The 23664-nt window shown below is 46.8% G+C and overlaps 1 protein-coding gene across 2 annotated transcripts in view; it reads left to right on the top strand.

The window, feature by feature from the left end:
- COL4A2 (collagen type IV alpha 2 chain) overlaps positions 1-23664 on the top strand; it is a 711921-nt gene that overhangs the window by 569480 nt on the left and 118777 nt on the right. For both annotated transcript variants that reach the window (XM_063953175.1, XM_063953174.1), the window contains 5 exons: positions 2889-2999; positions 3081-3227; positions 18243-18335; positions 18817-18980; positions 22895-22967. In XM_063953175.1, the coding sequence (XP_063809245.1) occupies positions 2889-2999; positions 3081-3227; positions 18243-18335; positions 18817-18980; positions 22895-22967 (588 nt within the window). The remainder of the gene's footprint in view (positions 1-2888; positions 3000-3080; positions 3228-18242; positions 18336-18816; positions 18981-22894; positions 22968-23664) is intronic.

Raw genomic sequence — 23664 nt, 5'->3', positions numbered from 1 at the left:
TAAAATATAGGGGGTACAAACACCAAAATAAGGACTGCTATAGGTGAGGGGTGATGGTGCTGGGAAAGAGGTGCAAAGTCAGAGGCGGTACCAGCGGTGGTGCTAGGGGGCACCAGCCAAAATTTTGTCTAGGGCATCATATTGGTTAGGGCCGGCTCTGTACAGAGGTGGTGTGGGTGGAGGTGCTGCAGCCAGAGGGAAAATTATCACTTTTTCGAAAAATTGTCTTCTCAAAAAGGCCAGTTTTTCGAAAGTGATTATTTTCTCATGGGAGTAGGATGACTCATGAAAAAGTTGTGAGAGAATACTATGAGAACTGAAAACTAAAAATTCTCATTTCACAATTTTTTCATGATGAATATGTCAGTCATTTCTAGCCCACACACTGGTTCTGAGTTATCTGTTGTCATAGGTTGTACATGGTTCAAACCCTTGCCTGCACCCATGATAGCTGCTGACAAAGACTTAGAGGGTCATTCCGACCTGATCGCATGCTACAGTTTTTTGCAGCGGTGCAATTGGGTCAGAACTGCGCATGCGCTGGTGCCGCAGTGCGCCGACGCAAGCCAGATGGCTGACGGCCGTCGTTGCCTTGCGATCGCCTCTGCCTGATTTACAGGTAGAGGCGGTCACTGGGCGGGAGGGGGCAGCACGGTGGCATTTGGACGCTATTTTCGGTGCGGGGGGCGGGCCGCAGAGGCTGCGTGATGTCACACACAGCCGCTACGACCCTGGCAGCGACAAGTAACTCCCGATCAACCGCAGGAACTGTGCTGGCTGGGAGTTACTCTACAAGTACAAAAGCCCGCTTTTGTACTTGTGCGGTGGGGCCGGGCCAGACATGCAGGGCGGACTAGACCTGTGCTGGGCGTCCCCGTGCATGTCTGTGTCAGCGATCGTAGCTGTGCTAAATTTAGCACACCTACAATCAGGTTGGAATGACCCCTTAATTAGCAAAAGTAGTGATTGATGTAATTGTGTATGTGTTATATACAGTAGGAAAGGTATTACTTGACTTTTTTGAGAAAATCATATCTGTTGCCAGAGTAGTTATACGATCATCTTTCTAAAGTACAGTAGATGCTATCTGTGGCCTATTCTAGAAAGAAATGTGTTCCCATTGTTACCAGGAATACCACATGCATGGGGAATCACTGACGGAGACTTTGACTGTCAGCATTTCATGTGATGGTAGCAGAGTGAGAAAATCTGGGAGGATAAGAGTGCAGACAGAGCTCAGAGGGACGTACCAAAGCACCTCTGGGTGGCGATGTATTAAGCATTGTTATTTGGTATATGGCTTGGTACGTGCTGCAGCTACTGCTTGCTTGCATGTAATGATGCAGGAAAGTGATCAGAATGACAGGGGCGCTATAGTTAGAGCACCAGTTTGGTGAGGCAAGCTATGAATGGTCAGTGGCACTGACTGTTCCGACAACTGTAGCTATCAATGTCAGCAGCTGACTATGTTGCTGCTACACTTACACAGCACTATCCCTGAATGTCGGGTAGCCAGACAGACTAGGTAACAATCTCCATCTTTGGTAAATGATATTACAGGTTGAGTATCCCATATCCAAATATTTCGAAATACAGAATATTCCGAAATACAGACTTTTTTGAGTGAGAGTGAGATAGTGAAACCTTTTGTTTTTTGATGGCTCAATGTACATAAACTTTGTTTAATACACAAAGTTATTAAAAATATTGTATTAAATGACCTTTAGGCTGTGTGTATAAGGTGTATATGAAACATAAATGAATTGTGTGAATGTACACACACTTTGTTTAATGCACAAAGTTATAAAAAATATTGGCTAAAATTACCTTCAGGCTGTGTGTATAAGGTGTATATGTAACATAAATGCATTCTGTGCTTAGATTTAGGTCCCATCACCATGATATCTCATTATGGGATGCAATTATTCCAAAATACGGAAAAATCCGATATCCAAAATACCTCTAGTCCCAAGCATTTTGGATAAGGGATACTCAACCTGTATAATATATCTGGTCGGTATTTGTCCCTGCTTCTCCACAATAATGAGTGAGCAGGGCTAGACAGTTTATGATTTTTACAAACAAGATCATACATCTCCCCCCATGTGACAGTGGTTTTCACATATCACTCTGCAGAATTATAAATTAGTAATAACAGATAAGGGATCGAGGAAAGTGTAACTACTGTACACTGCCACAGTGATATATGTAACTAAAACCAACCAAACATGTAAATCATGGTTTAAGTAACAGCTAGAGAACTGTGACCCTTCCACTGTCCCCATGATTAAGAGGAGGGTTATATTGTATGAAGCAAATACAGTACTAAACTCTACACATAAAGTTATCATTTCTCAAGGGAATAATTAATGTTGCTATGGAAAGGGCCCCATACACTAGAATGATAATGCCCGATTTCATCCGATTTCGACCTTTCGGGTCAATAAATCAGATGGAAAGTGGCAAATCGGATGTGTTTTACATCCGGTCCGATCCAATGCGCGCTGTAGTGTATGGGGCCCTTTACAGTTTTGTAGAGAAACATTGGTATACAGTTTGAACATTGTCGGGTCAAAAACTGGAGCTGTCAGCTTATACTCCTGATTAATCGTTTTAGAAACCATATAGGTATAGCTCTAGAGTAATTGGTTTTCTCAACTTTTGGGGACGGGATGAATCCATTAGAGTGAATATTTCCTCAGAGATTATTTTTGCTTTCAACTAAGCTATTAAATATGTACTGCTTGTAAAGAAATGATAGTGACTCGACTTGTTAGTTTAGGTAGGTTAAAGTGTCCTGAATCACTGGTAATAAAATAAAATAAAAATTTGGTTCCATAGTGTATCTTGTTAGTAACAATCTCTCTTAATTTTCTGTCCATCTATAGGGTCTAAAGGAGACATTGGATTTCCTGGGAATGCTGGTCTCGATGGGCAACATGGAGAAAAAGGAAGTCCTGGTTTTCCAGGTTTAATAGGACAACCTAGTCCATTTCCAGGTAAATGTTATTTTGTAGTATTTCTTTCAAATTCTTCTTAAATCGTTGGGTGCTGTTTTAACATTGCTTTAATTGATATAGGAGCACCTGGATCTACAGGTTTGAAAGGTGAAAGAGGTCACAAAGGATACCCAGGGGATCCAGGCTTGCCTGCTTTTCAACCTGGAAATGGCGGAGAAGAAGGAGAACCTGGGCAACGAGGTCCTCCGGGTTTGCCCGGATATCCAGGTAGTTATGTACTATAAATATCTCCGTAGTATTGAATTTAGATTTCATGGACACAATGAAATACATTCCGTTTCTGCGCATAAAAGCAGGACACGTTTCAACTTGCTTTTGAGCACAGAACTGTTTTGGCAAGGTGGCTGTGTTGGTATTTCCCCAAAGATATAAGTGATCTCTGCGTGAGTTTGTGCATATCTTTCATCAGTCACACAAAAGCAGAACAGATGAGAGAATAATTAATATTTGTGTATTCAGCTTCCTTGTGTTATTTGAAAAATCTAGTTCAAAAGCCTAATTGCTCGGGACTAGCCTTGTCACTTATGGAGTTGTTCTACATGTTGATAAATCAATAAGTGCAGCCTGTGTCACGCCTAGTCCTTCTACAGTTTCCATTAGAGTCTCATACAGTATGTCTACGTTTAATAAGTCATGATTCTCTACAGGGAGGACCTTAAGGACTGGACATGATTACGACAATACTCCTGACTAGGATGGACAACCCTTGAACTTATTTTTACAGATTTTAAGCTTGTACATTGTAATAGGTAACACAGGATCATAGTAAATAAAATAATTAAGTCCTGGGTATTAAGTTTACGTTAGTAATATGAATATTGTTAAAGCCCGCAGCATATAGTGTCCACTGAGTGATATAAATCCTGTATCAAACATTAATAACTACTCACCATATGTTTGGGAGCTATAGATGTATGAAAGATGAAAATCTAGTCCACTTTTCACATACATTTCCAATACATTTTATTTAAGAACGTGTGCGTGTGTGTGCATAAGTGTGTGTGTGTGTGTGTGTGTGTGTGTGGAGAGCAGATTCTGAAATGCAAAGCACTCTAAAAGAGGTCTCCTTACTTGATACACATTTTATGGGGGATGCAGTTAATTTTCCGGCAGTCAGGATACCGACTGCTGACAATACCAAAAGCCGGAATCCCGACTGCTGACAATACTGACAGCCGGAATCCTGGCTCACAGGGGCTATTCCCACTCGGGAGCGCCCACGAGCACAGTAAGTCCGCAAGGGGAATCTTTGCGCTCGCCCTGCTGCCGGATAATGACGGCCGGGATTTCGTTGTTGGTATACTGACGGCCGGCATCCCGACCATCTGTAAATCATACTGAACCCTTTTACAGAGCAACGTTCATCTCCTCAGCCAGAATATTATATTGCAGAGGGTCTTTTTTTTCAATATTATTATTTTTTTATGAAATAGTGCAAGTGAAATAATAATAATAATAACAACAACAACAACAACAACAACAATAATAATAATAATAAGAAGAAGAAAAGGGTAGGAGGAAAGGAAAAATACATCAAGACATGGATACAGAAAAATAAAAATAAAAAGTCAATAGATCAACTGTGTACAGTGATAACACATACTATATCCATAGGAAAAGACACACAGCCAGTTATACAAACTCCAACACTAATAGGCCCTACACACTTGGCGATATTCTGAAAGATATGAACGATCTCGTTCATAAATGAACGAGAACTCGTTCATATCTTTCAGTGTGGAGACTTAAGCGATGAACGATGCGCGTCCCCGCGCTCGTTCATCGCTGGTCTCCCGTCGGCTGTGCATGCAGGCCAATATGGACGATCTTGTCCATATTTGCCTGCACTTCAATGCAGCCGGGTGACGGGGGGAGTGAAGAAACTTCACTCCCCCCGTCACTGCCCCCCCGCCGCCGGGTCGCTCGTCGGCCGTATCGGCCGTCGGGCACCTCGGCGGCACATCGCCAAGTGAGTAGGGCCCTTAAGACATGGAGATGGAAGCAAATTGAAAACTTAAACCTAGTCCCCTATAAAGGATAGGAGGCCAAAGAAGTACTAGCTGCACTGGCAGTTGGCCTGGAGGTAGCTTTATAATCTTTCCACCCAACCACTTCATAAATGGATTATTGGCAAAGTGAGGAATAGGAAACACCTGCTATCTTAAAGTCATAATGGGCATGAATTGAATCTTTGGCTTTTATTGCTTCAAGACGCAGTATAATGTCTGAATGCCAATGATGAGCTCTAAGGGCTTTTGTAGCAGTTAAAATATGTCCCATTACATATCTATCCCCTAAGGCAACGTCCCCATAATGACAGTGAAATAGTGCAGGAAGCAGTGACGTGCGGTGAGGTCACTTGTTGGGGAGGCACTGGCAGCTAACAAGCTTCCCCCCTCCCCCTGAAAAAAAAAAAAAGTGTGGTCCCCCGACACATCAGTAAAACCAGCACTAGGCAGAACCAGCCAGGGGGAGTAATGCCATAGCAGGGGAGACACTCAGTGTGGGGTCCCCCTGCCATAACATTAATCATCCCCCCGAGCCAGTCAGCCCAGGGTTGGAATTCCTCGGAAAGTGGGAACCCCAAAAAATAAAAATGGGGTCCCCCCTCCCGAGCAATAACCAGCACCCCTGGTGGCGGTGGGTGCGGGGTTCATTGTATGTTAATATTGTTCTTTACAGGTGGCCTACAGGTCTCAGCAAGCCTGCCCCAGCATGCTGGCACTTGGAGAACCACAAGTGCCAGTATGCCCGGACATAAAGGGCCCGCTGGCACCTGTAGTCCACCTGTAAAGAAAATATTAAAATAAAACACCACACAGTCTTAAAAATAAGTTTTATTAAACTGGATCTTCACCTGGGGGCGGCGGCCTTTAAGCTCTTTTGCGTGGCCGCCGCCTTCCCAGGGCTTCCTGCGTCTTCACCTGGGGGGCGCCACATCCCCAGGGCTTCCAGCGTCTTCACCTGGTGGGCGGCGGCTGCTAAGCTCTTTTGCATAGCCGCCGCCCATCCAGGACTTCCGGCGTCTTCTTTCTTCAGGAGCTCTTCACAGCTCCTCCGCCGCCGTCGGACTGACGCTCCTCTGCCTCGCGCTGACTTATATAAGTCAGCCGAAGGGGGCGGGGCGATGACACGGCGTGCCGTGATTGGCTCGTGGCGGCCATCTTGAATTTCAAAAATGACGCTGAGGCGCCATTTTTGAAACTGGTACCGCTCCGCTGCCAAACTCTGCAGGATAAAGGTAAACTTCTGCCGCCCGCACCGCCGCCGCAACCCGCCGCCCGCACCGCCGCCGCCCGCACCACCGCCGCATCCCTCCACCCGCACCACTGCCGCATCCAGCCGCCCGCACCTCCTCCGCCAGCGTCGCCCACACAGTGATTGACAACGGATCCAGTGACGGATCCGCTGGCCAATCACTGTGGCCTCACTGACAGGGACGTGCTTTCATAGGTTGAAAGCACGTCCCTGTATGAAAGCGGCACCTCTAATGGTGCCGCTTTCCCATATATTTTCAATGGGCTTTTACTGCCCATGGCTAGTCCCCCGCCCGTGCCCGCCCCCTGCTCCCATACTTTTCCCCAGTGACAACGGGAGGCACCACGATCGGTGCCTCACAAACTCATAAAGAATGGAGCAATGCTAAGAATAATATTAAGAAGATACATATGACACAGAATATGTGTCATATGCATCTTCTTTGTATTATCTTAATCATTAATGACAGGGGAGGCACTGCCTCCCCTGCCTCCCCTGACTGCACGTCCCTGGCAGGAAGGGGGTCTGGGCGTACATTGTTCCCTGTTGCCTTGAAAATTAGCACAAATATCTGTTGCAACAAAGGAAGAATCTTATTACATAAAAAAAAAAAAAAAAAATAGGTAGCCTTCGTGATCACACTTATGCCAGCAGTGACTGGAGACAGCAGGCCATATTTCATGTAGCCGCTCAGGGATCAAATACAACCTGTAGATTAGTTTATACAATGTTTCTGTATGGGAAATGCATTTAGAAATGGTAAAACACGTTTGAAATATGGAGTTCAAATTATCATCTATATAAGTTGTAGAGTTATCTATTTCCTGTCTTGAAAGAGCTGGTATAGTACTACCAGGTTTCACAAAGAAAGAGAAAACATAGAGCAAAAACTGAGGTGTTTGACATACTTTTTGGCCAAAAAGAATACCAAGCACCTCGATTTGGCTCTATGTTATATTGCAGAGTTTATTATAATTATTCTGATTAGCAGTGCTTGGTACTACAGAGTGTACATTGGCATTACATTTTCTTTCTTTGCGGAACTACAATTTCTGCTGCGGGGTACACTGAGCTCCACAAGGATTGGACAATGGGGTGTAGAGTAGGATCTTGATCCAAGGCACCAACAGGCTCAAAGCTTTGACTGTTCCCAGAATGCACAGCGCCGCCTCCTCTATAACCCCGCCTCCCTGCACAGGAGCTCAGTTTTGTAAGTTGGTGCTGCAGTAAGCAGGCACTGAACAGAGGGGCTGCTCCAGGCAGCCCTAAGAAAAGCTTTTTATGAGGTAAAAAGTGAAGACTTCAAGGGCAGCAGCGGTGGTAAATGTCTTGTGACATTCACTGCTGCAGCTCCAGCTCTCCCCAGCGGCGCTGTACACTCCCGAGCCCTGGTTGCCGGGTACCTACAGTGGAGGCTCCGGTTTTCTTCACGTTAGACACACACGGCTGGGGCTCTCCAGGATCGCTTGGCTGCGCTTCGGGAGGTGGTAAGTGGTCTTTATCGCGATCCGGCATGGTCAGTGGGAGGCGGGCCGCACGCGCTGGCGGTGGACACTGTGGATACAGGTGATCCCACTAGATCACCAGGGCATGGGCGCAGGTCAGGTTTTCTCTCTAAACCAGTTCTTATATCACCCACAGTACCCGGTGGTTTTGCCAGCAGAGGGGATAAGGCTTAGACCTGAAGCCCCTCCCCCAGCCCCAGGGCGCCATTTCTAGCAAGTGTTCCCGCCCTGGAGCTGCATACCTGTCTTTTCCTCACTCCCTGTCAGTGCCTGCGGCGCCATTATCCCTCAGCTCACTGTTCCTGGGACTGCTTGGGCAAATCCTCCTATGTAAAGCCGCCTGGTTGTCAGTGCTGTGACTTTACATGACACTTAAGTATTCTACCTGCCTTTTTTAGTCAGTGTTAGTAAGAATGAGTGCATTTAGTCAGGGTTTTCTAGTACAATTACCCTGTGATATACATCCAGTTCTTACCGTGTACTGTTATATCTATTGTTATATAGCTGTGTAAGCTAGTCCAGTGCAGTATTATTGTCAGTAATAACCTCTGCATTGTACAAACTGTGACTATCTGTGTGTGCATTTGATAGCTGAGTGGTGTCCATTTCGTGTCTTTCACGCAACCTGCTATCCCTATATTCTATAACCTAAGGGGGCTTGGTGCGTCAGGTTTTATCTAATATAGGATTTTCACAAAGATATACTGTATTACGTATTTTTCTCTGTGATTTAGTCACCATATCTCTCCTTTATCTCTGCTAGTGCTGACTACACTGCGCAGGGGTTTGGGTTTAGAGGTATAGTGCTGCTGATAATTGTACTGTGTTACCTCATACTGCAAGTTATATCATGTCTGCTTCTGAGGGTAACGGTTCTGGGGCTGAACACACTGCCGGTGTTGCTGAAGCCACAGACCCATATGAGGAGAATATAGCAGCTGTGGGCTCTGGTTCTGGGAGCTCCTTGCCCCCCGGTGGGACTGTGGCAATAGAGGCACATACTGACCCACCGTGGGCCGCTTTTTCCACGCTTCTGCATACGCTAGTTCATAAACTAACACCCCCTATGGGACCCCCAATGCCGGTACAACCGTATATGGTCCCTGCAGCTAACCCGCCGTGGGCGGACGATTTATCTGCTCAGTTAAAGAAGTTGTACCAGTCCCTGACTACTAAAAAGTCTGACCATCGCTCACCTAAGTCCAAGGGGTCCTCTAAGCGAGCGCTTGTCTCCTCACAATCCACTGCTGTCACTGACACCTCGTCTGATGAAGACGGCACGTATACTGACCCCACAGGTTCTGACTCAGATACGGCTGATGGGGAGGGTAGTTCACATGTGGATGTTCCTGATCTTTTGGAGGCTATTAAGTTAATTCTACATATTACGGATGATCCCGAGCCATCCGTCCCTCCTAAGAAACCAGATAGGTTCAAATGTCAGAAGGTGGTTAAACAAGTTTTACCTCACTCTGACCACCTAGTGGATATACATCAGGAACCCTGGGAAAACCCGGGTACGAAGTTTGTGCCACACAAGAAGATGCTGGCTCGCTATCCCCTCGCGCCAGAGCTGTCTAAGAATTGGGAAACGCCTCCTCCAGTGGACTCACATGTGGCCAGGATGGTGGTTTCCTCAGCTCTGCCTGTCACTACTGTCACGTCTCTAAAAGAGCCTACGGATAAGCGTGTGGAGGGTTGTCTGAAAGCGATTTACACCCTCACGGATGCTGCGCAAAGGCCCACTATTGCAGCTACATGGGCTTCCGAGGCTATTGAAGCGTGGGCCTTGGAGTTAGATACTGAAATCTCCTCTGACCATGCTAGACAATGCTTGTCATATATTGTCACAGCTTCTCGCTATATTAAAGAGGCGGCTTCGGATGCCGGTATCCTAGCAGCCAAGGCCTCTACTACGTCAGTCCTGGCTCGCCGGATATTGTGGCTGAGATCCTGGTCTGTGGATCTGGACTCTAGAAAAACCCTGGAGGTACTCCCTTTCAAGGGAGATATTCTGTTTGGGGAGGACTTAAATAAGATAGTGGCTGACTTGGCTACTGCTAAAACTGCCTGTCTACCAAATACCGCTCCTTCTGTGTCGAAGGCTAAAGGTACGTTCTTTCGCCCCTTTCGCCCTTCAGGTAAAGCAAAAGGTCAGGCGTACCACAAGCAGGCCCGCACTTCCAAACCTGGTAAGTCGAAGCCCAAAAGAGCCTGGGCTGCCCGTCAGCCAGCTTCCAAGACCGATAAGCCTGCCGCATGACGTGGCGGGCCTCCCCCTGGGGATCCCAGGGTGGGGGGCCGGCTTCTAGGGTATACCCAGGAATGGTTGAAGACCACTTCAGATGCCTGGGTACGGGAAGTCGTCACTCGAGGTTACGTCATAGCCTTCAAAAACCGACCCCCTCATCGATTTTGCCAGGCAGACGTCCCGTCGGACCAGACAAAGGCAAACACTCTGCATTCGGTGGTACAGACTCTCCTGGATACAGGAGTTGTAGTACAGGTGCCTCTTGCTCAGAGGGGCCGGGGGTACTATTCTCCGCTGTTTCTAGTCCCGAAACCGACTGGGTCCTCCCAGCCCATTCTCAACCTCAAGGCATTGAACAAGTTTGTGAAGGTTTCCAAGTTCCGTATGGAAACCCTTCGCTCTATAGTTCTGGCCTTGGAACCTGGGGACTACATGGTCTCCCTGGATATACAGGATGCTTACCTGCATATTACTATAGCAGCGTCACATCAGCAATACCTGAGGTTCGCTATTGGCAACCTTCATTACCAGTTTCGGGCGTTACCTTTTGGTTTAACAACGGCTCTGCGAGTCTTCACCAAAGTAATGGCGGTGATGACGGTGGTATTCTGCCAGCAAGGGGTCAGGATACTGCCGTACCTGGACGACTTGTTAATCCTGGCAAATTCCCCAGAACTTCTCCTGTGTCATCTAAATATGACGGTCCGGTTTCTACAAGCCCACGGGTGGCTCACCAACTGGAAGAAATCCTCCCTGGTCCCTGCTCAGAGCATGGTGCACCTGGGAGCGCTATTGGACACTCACAACCAGTGGTTGTTCTTGTCTCAGGAGAAAGTCCTGAAGCTTCAGGACAGGATTCGTTGCTTTCTTTCTCGTCCACAAGTGTCGATACATTCGGCGATGCAGGTGCCTGGCCTCATGGTCTCAGCATTCGACATGGTGGAGTATGCTCAATTCCATTCTCGCCCCCTCCAGAGGCTGATTCTAGCCAAGTGGGACGGCCTGCCTCACTGGATCAGGTCTCACATGATCTCATTGACTCCAGAGGTCTGTCGCTACTTTGGTGGCCCTGGGACCAACAGTTGTGCAGGGCCCGTCACTTCTGGATATCCAACTGGGTCCTGTTGACGACAGATGCCAGTCTAAGAGGTTGGGGCGCGGTGCTGGAGCAACACTCCCTTCAGGGTCGGTGGACCAAGGAGGAATCTCTCCTCTCGATCAACATTCTGGAATTGCGGGCGGTCTTCAATGCGTTGAACCTGGCCCAGCATTTAATTCAGAACCGTCCTGTTCAAATACAGTCGAACAACGCCACCACAGTGGCTTACATAAATCATCAAGGCGGCACTCGAAGCCGTTTGGCAATGAAGGAAGTCTCACGGATTCTTCGTTGGGCGGAACGCCATCTATCGGCCATATCGGCAATATTCATTCCGGGAGTCCTGAATTGGGAAGCAGACTTTCTCAGTCGTCAGGACGTGCATGCCGGCGAGTGGAGCCTCCATCCAGAAGTGTTTCAACTCCTAGTGGAAAAGTGGGGTCTTCCAGATGTAGATCTGATGGCGTCTCAACACAATCACAAGGTTCCGGTCTTCGGTGCAAGGACAAGGGATCCTCAAGCAGCATTCGTGGATGCGATGGCGGTGCCGTGGAGGTTTCGGCTGCCGTACGTGTTCCCTCCGGTGTCACTCCTGCCCAGGGTAATTCGGAAATTCAAGCAAGAAAAAGGAAATCTGCTTCTCATAGCTCCGGCGTGGCCCAGACGGCACTGGTTCTCAGACCTGCAAGGCCTATCGTCAGAGCGTCCACTTCTGCTTCCACAATGCCCAGACCTCCTCGTTCAGGGCCCCTGTGTCTACCAGGACCTAGCCCGGCTGTCTTTGACGGCGTGGCTCTTGAAGCTTCCGTCGTGAGGGCTAAGGGTTTTTCTGAAGAGGTCATTAAAACTATGTTGCGGGCCCGGAGACCGGCTTCTGCTCGGATTTACTATAGGGTCTGGCATTCCTACTTTGTTTGGTGCGCATCTAATAATTATGACGCTTCCAAGTTTAGTACAGCCAAACTTTTGGCTTTTCTGCAGCAGGGACTAGATTTAGGCCTGCGTCTGGCCTCCCTCAAGGTTCATATTTTGGCCTTGTCGGTGTGGTTTCAGAGAAAAATTGCGACTTTACCTGATGTTCATACTTTCACTCAGGGTGTGTTGCGTATCCAATCTCCCTGTGTCCCGCCTGTGGCTCCTTGGGACTTGTCGGTGGTTTTGGAGGCATTGCAGGAGCCTCCGTTTGAACCCCTGGGTTCAGCTGACCTTAAGTGGCTTTCCCTTAAGGCGGTGTTCTTGCTGGCTATTACCTCTGCTAGAAGAGTGCGGATCTGGGTGCCTTGTCAGTTCCCCATATCTGATTTTTCACCGTGACCGGGCGGTTCTTAGGACTCGTCCCGGATATTTACCTAAGGTGGTTTCTTTGTTCCACCTTAATCAGGAGATTGTGGTTCCGGCCTTTGTCTCTCCTGATTTGTCTCCAAAAGAGCGGTCTTTGGATGTGATACGGGCTCTCCGTATCTACGTGAAGAGAACTGCTTCTATCCGAAAATCTGATTCTCTCTTTCTTTTGTTTGGATTTCACAAACGTGGCTGGCCTGCTCACAAGCAGACCCTGGCCAGATGGATTAGAATGGTGATTGCACATACTTATGTGAAGGCTGGTCTGTCAGCTCCTGCTCACATTACGGCCCATTCTACTCGGTCTGTTGGACCTTCTTGGACGGCCCAACGTGGTGCGAACCTTGAACAATTGTGCAAGGCGGCTATGTGGTCCTCCGGGAACACATTCATAAGGTTCTATGCCTTCGATACTGCCGCTTCCCAGGATGCTTCCTTTGGACGCCAGGTTCTTGTGCCCGCTACAGTGCGTCCCCTCCCATAAGGAACTGCTTTAGGACATCCCCATTGTCCAATCCTTGTGGAGCCCAGTGTACCCCGCAACAGAAAATGAGATTTGTGGTAAGAATTGACCTTTGTTAAATCTCTTTCTGCGAGGTACACTGGGCTCCACAAGGCGCCCACCCTGATGCACTTAGCTTCTTTGGGTTGGTATGGCATTAGCCGCTGACACTTCTCTTGTCGTGAGAGTGTGGTGTATGTGGCTACTAACCGTTGTCGTCTCTTTTCCTGCTACTGCATTGGGCTGGTTAACTAAAAACTGAGCTCCTGTGCAGGGAGGCGGGGTTATAGAGGAGGCGGCGCTGTGCATTCTGGGAACAGTCAAAGCTTTGAGCCTGTTGGTGCCTCGGATCAATATCCTACTCTACACCCCATTGTCCAATCCTTGTGGAGTCCAGTGTACCTCGCAGAAAGAGATATAACAAAGGTAAGTTCTTACCATAAATCTCGTTTTTCAGCATGATAGCATCTCTCATTATATTTGTAATTATGGTGTGCATACCAAGGCCCCCCTCCAGCATATAGTACCAAGTTTGGAAGCACTTATTAACATACCTCCCAACTTTTGAATTACTCTATGCGGGATCTGCCGTGCCGGAGACATGGCCGAAAAGTGTGTGTGACTTCAAAAGAAGGGGCGGCACCTTCACAGAAGGGGGTGGTCCTCGCTGCACAACCCCCCTCCCCCCCTTTTGTATTTTTTTTTTGTGGGGCCCAGTGCTTCCTGAGCAGCTGGGCAGAGCAGCGGTGATCACAGGATCTCCCAACTGCCACCCCCATCTGCGGGACACTGCGACCAGCGGGTGGGATAGTGGGACAATGTCTGAATAGCGGGACTGTCCCGTTGGAATCGGGACAGTTGGGATGTATGTATTAATAAACTATACCACCAGGAAATACTGTACACCTCTTGGGTTCAGCCAATTAAAACTTCTCCAAAATATACTTTGGAGCAGCAGTTACAGTATGTGAGCTCAAATGAAGGCTCTGTAGCCATTGATGCAATTGTAGATATTTACTGAATAAAAGTCTCTAGTGTAGGGGAAACAGAAAACCATTCTTGTAGCTTTCTATCAAACATAATATCGCCCAAAGAGCCTGCATGCGTTTTTTAATACTTCTAGAAGCACCTTAATTTCTTATTGGGGCGATAAGCAGCAATAAGAATTGGAATTATCTGGTCTAAAACCCGGGGATTAATAAATAGGTTCTTAGACTCTGCACTGTCATGTAATCACTGCTCCAAAAGACCTGTTGTATTTCATAGTACGTGTAAAAGATTGTGTATTGTGTTGGTTCATTTTTGCATAACAATGCATTTATGTTAATGAACTGAACATATTGGGTAAATAATATATGCAAAAATGTAATACATGCAAAAATATGGTTGTAGAGCATATTAGATAAATATTTACATGACTATTAGACGTTGCCTGCAACTGTTTTATGTGTTTAATATACACTGCTCAAAAAAATAAAGGAAACACTAAAATATCACATCTTAGATCTGAATGAATGAAATATTCTTATTAAATACTTTGTTCTTTACATAGTTGAATGTGCTGACAACAACATCACACAAAAATGATCAATGGAAATCAAATTTATTAACCCATGGAGGTCTGGATTTGGAGTCACACTCAAAATTAAAGTGGAAAAACACACTACAGGCTGATCCAACTTTGATGTAATGTCCTTAAAACAAGTCAAAATGAAGCTCAGTAGTGTGTGTGGCCTCCGCGTGCCTGTATGACCTCCCTACAACCCACACAAGTGGCTCAGGTAGTGAAGCTCATCCAGGATGGCACATCAATGCGAGCTGTGGCAAGAAGGTTTGCTGTGTCTGTCAGCGTAGTGTCCAGAGCATGGAGGCGCTACCAGGAGACAGGCCAGTACATCAGGAGACGTGGAGGAGGCCGTAGGAGGGCAACAACCCAGCAGCAGGACCGCTACCTCCGCCTTTGTGCAAGGAGGAACGGAGGAGCACTGCCAGAGCCCTGCAAAATGACCTCCAGCAAGCCACAAATGTGCATGTGTCTACTCAAACGATCAGAAACAGACTCCATGAGGGTGGTATGAGGGCGCAACGTCCACAGGTGGGGGTTGTGCTTACAGCTCAACACCGTGCAGGACATTTGGCATTTGCCAGAGAACACCAAGATTGACAAATTTGCCACTGGCGCCCTGTGCTCTTCACAGATGAAAGCAGGTTCTCACTGAGCATGTGACAGACGTGACAGAGTCTGGAGACGCCAAGGAGAACGTTCTGCTGCCTGCAACATCCTCCAGCATGACCGGTTTGGCAGTGGGTCAGTAATGGTGTGGGGTGGCATTTCTTTGGGGGCCCGCACAGCCCTCCATGTGCTCGCCAGAGGTAGCCTGACTGCCATTAGGTACAGAGATGAGATCCTCAGACCCTTTGTGAGACCATATGCTGGTGCGGTTGGCCCTGGGTTCCTCCTAATGCAAGACAATGCTAGACCTCATGTGGCTGGAGTGTGTCAGCAGTTCCTGCAAGACGAAGGCATTGATGCTATGGACTGGCCCGCCCGTTCCCCAGACCTGAATCCAATTGAGCACATCTGGGACATCATGTCTCGCTCAATCCACCAACAGACTGTCCAGGAGTTGGCGGATGCTTTAGTCCAGGTCTGGGAGGAGATTCCTCAGGAGACCATCCGCCACCTCATCAGGAGCATGCCCAGGCATTGTAGGGAGGTCATACAGGCACGTGGAGGCCACACACACTACTGAGCCTCATTTTAACTTGTTTTAAGGACATTACATCAAAGTTGGATCAGCCTGTAGTGTGTTTTTCCACTTTAATTTTGAGTGTGACTCCAAATCCAGACCTCCATGGGTTAATACATTTGATTTCCATTGATAATTTTTGTGTGATTTTGTTGTCAGCACATTCAACCATGTAAAGAACAAAGTATTTAATAAGAATATTTCATTCATTCAGATCTAGGATGTGTTATTTTAGTGTTCCCTTTATTTTTTTGAGCAGTGTAGTTGTATAAATATGTTGTAGTAACCTACATTTACAGCAAATGCTTTTATTTGAAATATTGAGGGTGGCCCATATTTCTGACGTTTTGCTCATGCTCAGTAAAGAAGTCTCAGGGAAAATGGCCCCCACAACATTTCCCCAGAGTTCTGCGCATGCGCAATAGAGTCTGTGCCCCTAATGCTCAGACTTTACTGTGCTGCTGGCTAGAGAGGAGGGGGCCCAGACGGAGGAGGCTGCACACGGGCCTCCTCCTCTGTTTACACTCCGCTGGGTGAGTGTATTTCATATCACCTGCCCATATTTACACTGTATTATTATGTTGCCCACTATTGGACCTATTTATTATTTATTAGGGTTTTTCATCAATAAATAACTAAATAGCGACCGTGGAGTGCTTCTGAGCCGTGGGCACCAATCCCCCCCGCCAGAGCTTGCAGTTTGAGACCTGACCTCCCACCTCAGCTTGCAGCCGTGGGTACTTAGACCCTCCCCCCCACCGGAGCTTGCAGCCGCAGATACTAAGACTCGACCCCCCCCCCCTCCCCGGCCAGCAGGGATCACCCTTTCCCGTAGCTTCTTTCATCCTTCCCCCGTGCTTACGGCCGCAGACAGTGGGAGTCAGAGAATGTCAAAGGAATTGGGGTGAGTGAATGCTTATCCCTCCCTTCCCCTTTACACCCCCAGGGATCCGGTCTGAAGATCAACAGTGTCTAGGTCGACAATGTTTAGGTCGACCACTATAGGTCGACAGTCACTATGTCGACAGGGTCAGAAGGTCGACAGGGTCAGAAGGTCGACATGTTTAGGTCGACAGGTCAAAAGGTCGACATGAGTTTAAAAAAAAAATTTTTAACTTTTTCATACTTAACGATCCACGTGGACTACCATTGGAACGGTAATCTGTGCCGAGCGAAGCGGCAGCGGAGCGAGGCACCTTGTCCGAAGCATGCGAAGGGACACGGTGCACTAATTGGGGTTCCCGGTCACTCTACAAAGAAAACAACGCCAAAAAAATATATAAAAAAACTCATGTCGACCTTTTGACCCTGTCGAACTAGTGACTGTCGACCTATAGTGGTCGACCTAAACATTGTCGACCTAGAAACTGTCGATCTAATGATCCACACCCACACCCCCATGTGTGCCTCTCCAGCCACTAACCTCACCGCCCGTCACTGGTATATATATATTTGTATATATATCTCTATATACGATACACATACATGGTCATATACATACACAACGGAAACCCCCTTATCTAAATCCTGTGTTTGCCCCTGAACTAGTCCGCCCCGCATGTCTGTGTCCCCCCGCACAAGTAAAAAAGCATTGCACAGCGGCGATGCTTTTGTACTTGTGGAGTAACTCCCGGCCAGCGCAGCTCCTGCGGCTGGCCAGGAGTTGATCGTCACTGCCCCTGGTCGCAGTGGCTGCATTGGCCGGACCGCGCCCCCATATCGGCGGCCAAACGCCGCCGTGCCACCCCCTCCCGCCCAGTGACCCCCTCTGCCTGTCAATCAGGTAGAGGCGATTCCTAGGGAACGACGGCCTTCGGCCATCGGGCATGCGCCAGCGCACAGTGGTACATAGAAAATGTAAAGTTTGAAAACCATCCAGACAACCACATTTGAAATGTTAACAATTAAGAGATGTCACAAAAAGAAAATTAAAATGCATATCACATGCTGAACTGGAGGTCTGTTCTTTAAACTGAGGACAATAAGGAGAGACCATCTACTCGTGAGATCTGTGTTAAAAATGGCTCACATCAAATTCTGAATAGTCAGCTGGTAAAACTGACTGGAAGACTTACATACACAAACTGTTCTCATAAGTTATACCTCCTGCATTGCGCACACGATTTCACAGTCTAGGTTAGGGCATACTTGCCTACCTGACCCTCTCCATGAGAGAGAAAATGCTCTGTTCCTGGACTTTCCTGGTAATGTATGATTGCCATCACCTGTGGTGAGCTAGTTAATTGATAAGAAAGGCGTTTCACCACAGGTGATGGCAATCATACATTACCAGGAAAGTCCAGGAACAGAGCATTTTCTCCCTCATGGAGAGGGTCAAGTAGGCAAGTATGGGTTAGGGCAGCCTTTTATAGTCTTGCTATCCACTTTTTCCACCAGTTAGTGAGGTTGTACTTCTACATGCCATTTTCTATTGAATCTATTATCTAGTAATTTTATTAGTTAATAAAATGTGTTCATCTGTTATGCTTTTATATATTGATATATTGTAATTGTAGGTGGACGCATTGGGCGAAAAGGTTTCCAGGGAGCACCAGGAAAAAATGGACCAAATGGATTCCCCGGTTTTGCTGGTTCAAAAGGAATTAAAGGTGATCTTATTTTTTATCAAGCTTCAATTTTTTAAATAAAATCTCTTTAAAATTAGTTGAAGCATATTTGTTCATGAATTATCTGCAAACTTAAACATAGTCATTGTGCTAATTCATGTTTTGCTATCGCCTCTATAAATAAAACCTACTGTGCCTCGTTTTTAAAACAGACTATCTTTCTCTGTGAGAAATGCATGCACTATCGCCCAGTGTGTACCCAGCTATAGACAGTAGACTGGTATTTTGACAAGAAATCACTACCTGAATCAGGATAAAGCAATATAATAGTGTGAGAGGCTGTAATTGCGCAATCTGGTGCAGAACCATTGCGTAAGCTATCGCATCTGTACGTTTTCTGCATGCTTTCATACGCATAGTACTAAATATAAATATTATTATTAGTTTCTGAGTGAAGAGAATGCTAGATGACAACACATTGATGTCTTTGTATTTTCTGCCACCCATGTCTCATATTCTCCAGGTGATCAGGGAGATTGTAAATGTTCTTCTGGTGCTGAATTAGCAAGAGGACCTGCTGGAGATCCTGGTCCTGTAGGTTTCTCAGGTCCTTCTGGTATACCTGGTAATAAAGGAGAAGCAGGAGATACAGGAGGTCCTGGGCAGCCAGGTACCCCCGGTATTGAGGTGAGACATTTCCTTTTATATTGTATTCTCAATTTAGGGAGGACAGGTCAAATTATTACACCCGTATTTGGCAGTCTGTGGCTCTTCAGCTGTTTCCAGGTCTGCTAGTGTTTGTAGTCAGAGATTATGGCGGACATTTACTAAGCAGTGATAAGAGAGGAGAAGTGAGCCAGTGGAGAAGTTGCCCATGGCATTGGCAACCAATCAACACTGAAGTAACATCTATACTTTGCATACTATAAAATGATACAGAGCTGCTGATTGGTTGATTGGTCCACTGGCTCACTTCTCCACTCTTATCACTGCTTAGTAAATGCCCCCCTTAATCATAGTTCAGAATTCAATAACATTAACCCGGTAGAGTGATCAAAGGTCAAATATGAGTAATTTATCAGGAGTAGCAGAAAATGCAATTTAAAATGTTATTTTTAAAATGACAAATTATGTAAAATAATACAAACAAATTTGTCATTTTTTCACTATTAATGACTTTTTCACCTTAACAGTTTGAATATGAGAAGAAATATTTTTAGGTCCACTAATGAAAAGAAAAACTATTGGCCCAAACTGTTGGGGTAATCCAAACTGGAAAATATTGGCCTCATTCGGCAGTGACGTTTTGCATGTTTCACTGATGATACACAGTCCTACCATCCCACACTATACAGCAGAATTATTTGACAATTATCAATGGGGACTGCTGCTGGCACATTTTACCAATCTCTTGGAAAGCTCAGCTTTTCAGAGCTTGCCACCTTTAGTTGTACACAGTATTAGTGCCCCTTACACATTATGCCCACACAATATTAGTGCACGTTACACATTATGGCCACACAGTATTAGTGCCGTTACACATGATACCCACACAGTATTACATATCCTCCAACACTGCCCAGCTAAAAACCGTTACAAAAACAGAAAAGGGGCGTGGTCACGTGGCTAAAAGGCGCTCCAACAAGGCTTCCATTGTAATGGGAGACACTGAAAACTGGTACAACGCCCTTTTGGCCGGTACAGACCATCAAACTCGGTACTGTACAGGCCAAAAAGGTACAGTTGGAGGGTATGGTATTAGTGCCCATTACACATTATGCCCACACAGTGTGATCAAGCTAAAAGGAAAAACGCGCATCACTTCTGGTTCCGGTCAGCTGACTGCATATTGGGACCCGATACCACATCGACCGCAGAAAGGGATTGCTACCCACAGTGGATATATACACCGCAGTGGCACAGTATTGTCAAACAGCACACACAAGGGCATTTACCCTAACTCCTGCATAGTATACTACCTATCTGTCTCTTTGAGTGGAGTCATTACCAAGCCTGGGCGCATTTGATCCTTGCACTGCTTGCAAAACCTATAATCTGAGGACATTGGGGGTCATTCCGAGTTGTTCGCTCGCAAGCCGTTTTTAGCAGCTTTGCACACGCTAAGCCTACGCCTACTGGGAGTGAATCTTAGCATAGTAAAATTGCGCACGATGTATTCGCAATATTGCGATTACACACCTCGTAGCAGTTTCTGAGTAGCTCCAGACTTACTCAGCATCTGCGATCAGTTCAGTGCTTGTCGTTCCTGGTTTGACGTCACAAACACTCCCAGCGTTCGCCCAGACACTCCTCCGTTTCTCCGGCCACTCCTGCGTTTTTTCCGGAAACGGTAGCGTTTTTTCCCACACGCCCATAAAACGGCCTGTTTCCGCCCAGAAACACCCATTTCCTGTCAATCACATTACGATCGCCAGACCGATGAAAAAGCTGTGAGTAAAATTACTAAGTGCATAGCAAATTTACTTGGCGCAGTCGCAGTGCGGACATTGCGCATGCGCATTAAGCGGAAAATCACTGCGATGCGAAGATTTTTACCGAGCGAACAACTCGGAATGACCCCCATTATACATGTATTTGGACTCAAGCTCTCTCCAAGCATATTATGTTGCAGTTTATAATAGAGATCCATCATCTGATTAGAGAAACATATGAGTATGTATTCACATTGAATTGTCTGTGTGCTTCAATGTACTTTGGTGGATGTGACTGATCAAATACGTATAATTGGATACAGTGTATTTACTGAGCCTGGAAGGAATAGGCTTAATTTATCCTCTCCTATAAATTCTCTAAATTAGTGTAAGAGATAGGTGCACTACATTGTGCTGATATGGGTATTACTATGCTAAATAATACTGTATGGTATATTTGAAGGAAGACATTCGTGGATTGCATTTGCATCCAGCTCAGGAACCAACACAGCTGCCACATGATGGGGCCAGTTAAACTGCTGCGAGATTAAGACTGAATTTAGGGGGTCATTCCGACCCGTTCGCACGGTGCAATTTTTCACAGCCGTGCGAACAGGTCAGAACTGCGCATGCGCAGGCGGCAATGCACAGGCGCCTTGCTGCCCGGTGATGGCCTTCGCCGTGCAGTGACGAAATGAATGAAGAAAGCGTTCGCAGTGGCGCAAACGCTAGAAGATTGACAGGAAGAGCCCGGCTGGGGGTGTCTACTCACTGTTTTGAAGGCGTGTCCGGGCGAACGCAGGCGTGTCCAGCCTTCTCTAGGTAGGGATCCTGACGTCAGCTCCGGACAAGATCATCACAGCGAGTGAGTAAGTCCTGAGCTGTGCAGAAACTGCACAAACTTTTGTTTGTGCAGCTCTCTGCACAGTGGTTCGCAGCCCTGCACAGCGAATCCCCCCTCCCCTGTAGGCGGTGACTACCTGGTCGCAGCAGTGCTAAAAGTAGCCTGCTAGCCATCAGGTCGGAATCACACCCTTAGCCCAGCTAAGTACCTCTATCGCAGCCACCACTGAGTGTCAGTTAAGGGTCCCACCTGCTGTCTGAGGACTCGCTGTCCACACTGGAGCTCCTGTCCCAGCACCAGCCTCCTAAGCACCGGGCGCCTTCCTCGTCAACAGCTGCCGGCCACCCAGTGAGAAGCCCTGCTGACGCTCACAAAATGCGCTTTTAGCCGGGAAATCAGTGCCCTGTCTCAGCATGATCCTGAGACTCCAGTCGCCGCTGTGTCCGGCACCTCACCGCACTACAGTGATCAAAATAAACTACAGCTCCCGGCAGTAAGGGCTGCTGGGAGCTGTTGTTTATTTTGAGTTTCTTCACTGTGAGGTGGCAGACACCGGCGCCAATAATAGTGGCCTCTGCCTGCATGTCTCCAGGCCAGGTACTGTACAGGGCGGCACACCAGGTACTGGCACTACTACTTGATTCTACCCCCTGGCCATGGGGGGCACTGCCAGATGGCGCCCCTCCTTGGCTAAAACCCCTGGTGAGTGCCATTCTGGCCAATGGGTACATACATCCCTGCCCACCCCCGCAGCTGCATTGCTTCTCCATGACCTGTTAATACAAAATGAAACTGCATTCACGGGTGTAAAACTGGGTACACACCTGTATAATTGCTGGGCCGTTCTTTTGAATACTGACCCATTTATGTGATATCTCAAGAGTGTGTATGCACCTTTGATCAGGTTTTATCAGAAGAAAACTGGTCATATTGAAAGATCTGGTTTTATGTGCAGTTTAATTTTCATCAGATTTGATGGTACAATATCAGACAGAAAGTGTGTATGCACTTTCAGCTATTTTGTCCGATGCTCCTCCACCAGCAGCAGTGCTGCCGTAATGTATTTTCAGCAGATATTTTAGACAGATTAGTTTTATGGATCAAAAGTATATTGTAAAGGTGTGTACCCATGGATTGGCACTTTGGGAATTCCGGTGGTCAGTGAAATTGAAAGTAAAATTGCATGGAAACTGTGATGGTACAGGTGTGTATTCAGCTTAAGTTTGACCTTGAGTAAGGATTCCAGGCACCTGGACCTTATGTCACTATCTATGGGATAATACATTCTGATGTAATTAATCCTTTTCTATAAATTTAATTAAAAGGGACTTCCAGGCATCCCTGGTCTACCTGGCCCCGTTGGAGAAAAAGGAGACACTGTGTTTGCTACAGAGAAAGGTAAATGTACACGTGTAGTGAATTCACTAATTGTTACTTTCTAGGAACCTATAACCCCAGATACAGTAAGCACAAGGCAGTTTGTATTTGTTGTTCCCTTTGTTGCAGATACAGTGCCCATACACTAGGGCGATTTTGCACGATTTCATCCGATTCAGACATTTTGGGCCGATAAATCGGATAAAAACTGGCAAATTGCATGTGCGTTTCCTCCGATCCGATGCGCGGTCCCGTGAGCATCAGATCGGTGCACCTAGATTGGAAGTACTGTACTATAGATATATCGGTTCCTGCAGGCATGGCTGGGATCGCATATGGGGGTAATTCTGAGTTGATCGCAGCAGGAACTTTGTTAGCAGTTGGGCAAAACCATGTGCACTGCAGGGGAGGCAGATATAACATGTGCAGAGAGAGACAGATTTGGGTGTGGTGAGTTCAATCTGCAATCTAAATTGCAGTGTAAAAATAAAGCAGCCAGTATTTACCCTGCACAGAAACAAAATAACCCACCCAAATCTAACTCTCTCTGCAAATGTTACATCTGCCCCCCCCCCCCTGCAGTGCACATGGTTTTGCCCAACAGCTAAAAAATTACCTGCTGCGATCAACTTGGAATTACCCCCATGATACATTGTATGCAATAGGACCACTGCCGAGCGGTTCAAGGGAACTCTTATGCAACTTCTCCCTCGGAGAA

The sequence above is a fragment of the Pseudophryne corroboree genome, chromosome 2 (assembly GCF_028390025.1).
Source record: "Pseudophryne corroboree isolate aPseCor3 chromosome 2, aPseCor3.hap2, whole genome shotgun sequence".
NCBI classification, from domain to species: Eukaryota; Metazoa; Chordata; class Amphibia; order Anura; family Myobatrachidae; genus Pseudophryne; species Pseudophryne corroboree.
The sequence above is the reverse complement of the archived record's forward strand: the minus strand, read 5'-3'. Positions and strand labels throughout refer to the sequence as shown.